Genomic DNA, 6,000 nt, shown 5'->3' with positions numbered 1-6,000 from the left:
TACCACTTTAACACTATTTAGTGTAGTACAGTACTTAAGTAACTCATAGGGTTTCAAAATAATACACGGTGTTATACTTGTTTTTTTACTAGGGTTTTCTCAGACTATTGGATTGTTCTTGGAAGTGTTGTAACCTTTTCAATAAAGCTAAATACTCCACCCCGTCTTGGTAGGGAAACAAGATACCCAGCATCATGTGTATACTGGACATTGTACAAACCCTAGGAGTGTCAGTTTAACCCTGACACTCCCTAACTTTGAGTTATGAAGCAGGCCACAGGTGGTTGTGGTTTCCTTACAGAGGACAATATTGGCAAAGCAGCGGGACTGTGTCGATGCACAACAAGTAGCCTACCTTATCCAACTCGGCTGGAGAGAATCTGAAGGAAAAAAAATGTGCATTCATCTGTGAGAGAGAGTTCTAGTAAAATGATTTTAGAGGTAATTGTGGTGTTTTAATATAGCGCCATCTAGAGGAACCCTGATACACCAAAAAGAGTTAGGACAAATATTCTATACGTTAGCAAGACAAAAGGTCTACAACGACAATGACATTGTCGTTGTACTGATTGCTTACTAAAAATAGTACTGATTGCTTACTACAAAGCTAGCATACTCCCTTCGATCTTATATTAGGTTCTGAATCTCTACCACTAACAATAAAATGAAGAACAAACATAGACAATAGCGTTAGCTTACATTAACCAAAATGTCATTTATTAGGGGTTGTGAAGAACTTTCCTATGAAGTGTAGTAGCACTGACCATTGCACAGCATTCTCAATGAGTGCTCTGAAGGATTTCCATGTCAATGACCATGGACCTCTAACCCAACTTGTTGATCATATGTCTGACAAATGTATCCTAAATGCAGAAAATAAGGTTTTAAAGGAATACTGACAGTCAAAGGACAGTTGAAGTCTGCATGATATCTTCAGGTTTATTTATCCAGACACACATACGATAGAATTGAACAAAGTCCTAATGATATAGGTAATAGAGTCCTTATGATATTCTCAGTAAATGTCTATTAATATAACAGACAGAAAGGTGAGTAAACAATCTCAGTAGTATGATTAATTTGGCAGTGATACTCCACACCCATAACAAGATCAAAGCAACAGTAACAACATCTGTGAATACGATTACCATTTTCTTAGAAAGTATGGCAGAGATATTTTGAAAGTATGTTAAAAGAAACACATAGTGTATATATATATGTGTAAACATTCACTTTATTGCAAGAAGGTTTTCCTAAAGCGAGCATATGATTTACAACTTTTTTATTTGCATAGTTCAAGCAGTTTGTGTATTCTCTCCAAAATAGCAACACTTTGTTATTATTATGATATACATAGTTAAAATTGGAAATATGTACACTGACCAATGTGTTAAATCTCTCCATATCATTATTAGCCGTAAATGCTACATTGTTATCAAATATTAGACACACCACATTTGGCTGTTTTGTTTCTACCAACACATCTGATTCCAATTCATCCAAAATATACCTATATTTTCAAAGTCATGTTCAACCAGGGCCTTCCTAAAAGCAATAAATTAAAAAAAAAATATTTCATCAAGAATCAATTCCCGTCAATATTGTGAAAAATTCAAAACATTCCTGATTACGTTTTAAAAGTCTTACCTATCGGTTTTAACTTTGAGTCATCAAATACCCATGCGTCTAAAAAAATATGTACTGCATCTTTTTGACCTTTCCCTTTCTCAAAACAAGAAAATATATAGCTATTTCAATCAGACCCTTTTTTCTATTTATTTCTATTGATAATCTACTTTATGTATACAAATGTTTAACCCGCCATCAAACCTGTAGGCTTGAATCTAAAGAGGTCTATCTTCCTGTACAAAACCAACAGTATCACTGAGCCAGAATGACAATGAAACAGAAACAGTAGAAGGGGTGGAAGAAAACGATTTTTGAGGGGATAGTGATTGAAGACAGGCAATAGAAAGTGTTCCATTTTCACAGATGTGTCAGATCAAATCTGGAGACGCTGGCTGACAGTGATCGACGGACAGACAGGTTTTCCTTATCAACAGACAAATACAAATGCTTAGGATGGGTCAACAACCTGCGTGGAGGACACAAGGAGGAGCGGGAGGAGAAGGTGGCACATTACAATGTCTTGGAACATCCTCCAACACAGAATCTAATTCTCGTAAACCTGGCCAGGATGCTTCTATCTCTGCCTAGCAGTCTCATCTGAATCAGGTGAAACAGGTAAAAAAATAATAACAAGTCGTGTTTTGAGGTAACCCTGAAAAATGTGTTGATCAGAAGGATGAGAAATGCATTTGGCTTCCTGATACGTAGTGTGTCTGGGATGCAGGTTGATAACCCATCTTGTCACGATGTGATTCAACAGACGCCACCCTAAGGTCACTTTTCCCCCCATTGAAGTCATTCCACACACAGAACCATATAGTATAATTATATAAATGTATCTCTATATTTTTATCCACACATTCAGCTATCCATGTACCACTGAAGTCAGGTCCTATCAGTGACTAAGCAATGACTAAGAGGAGGCCAATGGCTTTAATGCTCCAGGTATATGGGCTGTACTCATATCTAGAGAAGCAGCTACAGTCTAGACAGACACACAGAGGTTAGGCCAGCCTGGGTACAGGGCTGGGAGGCCAGGTTCATTCTGCACTAGGCAGGTTCCTCATCCAGGATATAAGATTTTGAATGGAAAGGAGGGTGGCTCATTCCACCACAGCTGTACACCTGTGCCCTGCAACTATGAGGTTGGGGGAAGAAGGATGGTGTGTGTGTGTGTGTGTGTATACGTGTGTGTGTATATATGTGTGTGTGCGTACGTGTGTGTGTGTATGCGTTGAGTGTGCCACACGCAGTGTCTATGCAAGACAGCTCACCAACTAATGGTTTCTGAGGACAATGGCAGGAAGTCAAACATAAAGGATTGTATAACTGAGTTTGAGATAACGACCTAGGGGTCAAGGAGACTACATTGCTCGAATGAGGCCATATTCTTTTCTGATGCTCTTCCTACTATTTTGGTACTGTTCCACTCATATCTTTGTAGCTCTTCAACAACTTTCCATGTGCTTCCTAGTCCTTGCCTGGGACCTTTCCCTGTGATACAAAACACGTCAGCCTCTCGTTGGTTCAGTACTGCTCTCTGATTGGTTCTGTACTGCTCTCGGCACCACTAAAAACCTTCCTCTCCCCAGTCGTTTCAACTAAAGTCCAGCTCCGGCCGTCGATTCCCTGTTCATCTTACCAGCGAACTGTGCATCACGTACGATAAATGTCCCCCGGAACCGATCAGTCACGATACTCTAACATCCTCCTGGGTCTCATGTCCCTGTGATCCTTCTAACCATGGCCTCCTGGCCAAACGCTGTTCCACTGTCTGTACAGCATGGGAGAGCAGTTGTTTCTGCCCGGCCAGGGCTAAGAAGAGTAGTAGCTGACCAAGGAAGGTGCCTTCATGGCGCCCTCCTACCGGTGAGTGGGAGGTGTGGCCCTTCATTCTCTCCATCAATCATCTGTTTGGCGTGAAAATGTCCTCAGTTGGACGTCCTGCTACTTTCTGTTGGGGACTTTTTGTGGAGGTTGAATAAACAAAAGCAGTTTCTTTGGGATTTTATTTCATGTTCCAGTAGATCCTCAGAAGGATGCTCCATCAAACGTGACGGCAGCCAGAGCTTGAGCTAGAGAGGAAAAGCGGAGGCAAGACAAAAGAAAGAAAGTGAGAAAAATAGAGGGAGGAATGGATGTAGAGAAAGTGGGAATTTTGTAAAGGGAGGTACAGAGAGAGAATCGTTCATGTCCAAACACATCTGAACTCCTATAAGTATCATTTCTGAAGTACAGGGCAGCTCTTTGTATTGTGTCATAATGGCCAACCGTTCCAGGCCAGCCCGGATCAGGATGCTGAAGAATGTTGCTAAGCACAGGAGGTCCCACTGTTAATCTGGGGATTATTTTTAAATTATAGTTATTAAGGAAGAGTCAATAGATGTCACATCAAGGATTAGTGAGTCGTATCACAACATCCACCAGCCAACATACATTTTTCGGCATGGTTCGATTGTTCCATCATTTTGTGTCTGCGTTCAATTTGTGCACTTGGCTTTGAGAAATACCATTTGAGACCTTGCCAAAGATGAAAAGTAATACAGCTATGTTAAGTTGTTTTTGCCAAACCTAATGCAGGGAAAATCATCAGGAAAATGTGTGGTTTTTCAGCGATTGACCAAGAATGACAGGACCCTTTTCTGACAGAATTAATAAACGTATTAGAGGCAAAACATCTGGATAGTTTGTGGGTTTTGGGTTTTTGACCACGACTGGCAAGAACATTTTGTAAACAACTTATTATGATAATACTTGTAACCAACCAGTATCAACTCCTAAACATATAAACTCATTAGACACTCTGGTACTTGATTCTCATTTCATACATACGATGTGATTACACTTAACTGTTAAAGGTACGGGGTGCTGAATGTGATGGCCGTTAGCCTCCTAACGGGAAACAGTTATTTATCTTTACTGGGATTTATTGCTAGGAATGTGTTGAACGTAGCAGCATGGTTTCATTCAAAGCTTATTGGCACAAACTACCACCACAGTGCTCTGGTCAATGTAAATCCCTGTAAAAGGAAGGGTGTTACGGTGCTAGGGCAACGAGATGCATGCATTGGCCAAAACGCTGTAAGCTATTGGTAATAACAGATTAGTTATTCAATTATCTAAAACTGTGTTCAAGTGCAAGCTGCACAACTTAATGTCTGTGTCAGCTGTCATCACTCTTTCTAACAGCAGCATCTCTTCAGACTTGCTTCCTCCCCATGTTTTATATCAGTACAAAAGTGACAGACAGACAATCCCAAGTTTAATGGTATGCATCCAAAACATTTAAAGAGATAGGTCACTGCTGTAATTGTATAGGTCCATCTTTTTCCACACCTTAAAAGGATAACAATATCTAGGAAAAGGCCTTTTAGTGAGATACATACAATTATTTTGGTACGATGTCCGTTGAGAGCAAACTCCACTTTTTAGTAAGTAAATACATTTTGCAAAGCATATAGCAGTAAAAAGTAGCAATAAAAGAGCGATGTTAAAGATCACCTGAGGGAAAAACAGAGAGCTCGGCCCAAACCAAGGAGGTGCCGGAGAGGTCGTGAGTTAGGAGGAGGAGACGAGAGAGGGGGCGGGGTTGGTCAGGGGGTAGGTAGGTGTGGTTGGTGGGCGGGAACTCACCTTCACAGACTCACACCTTCATGATGTGGGCGGGGTCGGGGGAAGTCAGCGGAGGAGGGGGGAGTGGCCAGGCTGGTCGGGGAGGCAGGGGGACTGGGAGCACACTGGGCTGGAATGAATGGAGGCGTGAAGTGAGGATGAGCGAAACATACAGCAGCAGTCAAGAGTTTGGACACGTGTGTGTCCAACATTTTGACAGGTATTGCATAGCACAACATAAAAGTGTGAAGCAATTCTGAAGGGGAAGGGTCGAGCGAGGAACATGCATGAGGATCACTCGCAGCACGTTACAGGGGACATGGCGGCTCTGAGGAACCGAGGAAGCCAGATGCTGAGGCCCATTGTACCTGGATCTGCAAAACCTTCATCCAAACTACTACAGGCCATATCGGAAGGATGTTTTGATAATTAAGGTAATTCATTCATCAAGACTTTTTCTGGAGGAAACACCAGAGTGACGAATATACTGTGATACCACTTTGATTTGAGCTCTGTGGTGCTGGTACATAAGCAGATCTATCCAGTCGAGGGTGATTATACGTTAAAACTAGATGGTTTCATGACATTACGGTGAATAATGTCGCTGAATAATATAATGGTCATATTGGACACATCAAACCCATCCGTCTCTCCTTTGTCTCAACACCTGAAGTTGACAGGCTGAGGTTCAATACATTTTCATGAAGTCATCTGAGATTTAGTTGGTTGAGACTGTGACAGTGATGTACAGTCAGTGGT

The 6,000-nt window shown here is 41.3% G+C and overlaps 1 protein-coding gene across 1 annotated transcript in view; it reads right to left on the bottom strand.

Annotated features, from left to right (window-relative positions):
• Nucleotides 1–919: 919 nt before the first annotated feature.
• Nucleotides 920–6,000, bottom strand: part of plekha6 (pleckstrin homology domain containing, family A member 6) — a 56,320-nt gene continuing 51,239 nt past the window's right edge. The window contains 2 exon segments of the mRNA XM_034287264.1: nt 920–3,704; nt 5,263–5,371. Of these exon segments, the coding sequence (XP_034143155.1) occupies nt 5,265–5,371 (107 nt within the window). The 3' untranslated portion in view covers nt 920–3,704; nt 5,263–5,264.

This window comes from Esox lucius, chromosome 17, assembly GCF_011004845.1.
Source record: "Esox lucius isolate fEsoLuc1 chromosome 17, fEsoLuc1.pri, whole genome shotgun sequence".
NCBI classification, from domain to species: Eukaryota; Metazoa; Chordata; class Actinopteri; order Esociformes; family Esocidae; genus Esox; species Esox lucius.
This window is presented reverse-complemented; position numbering and strand designations above follow the sequence as displayed.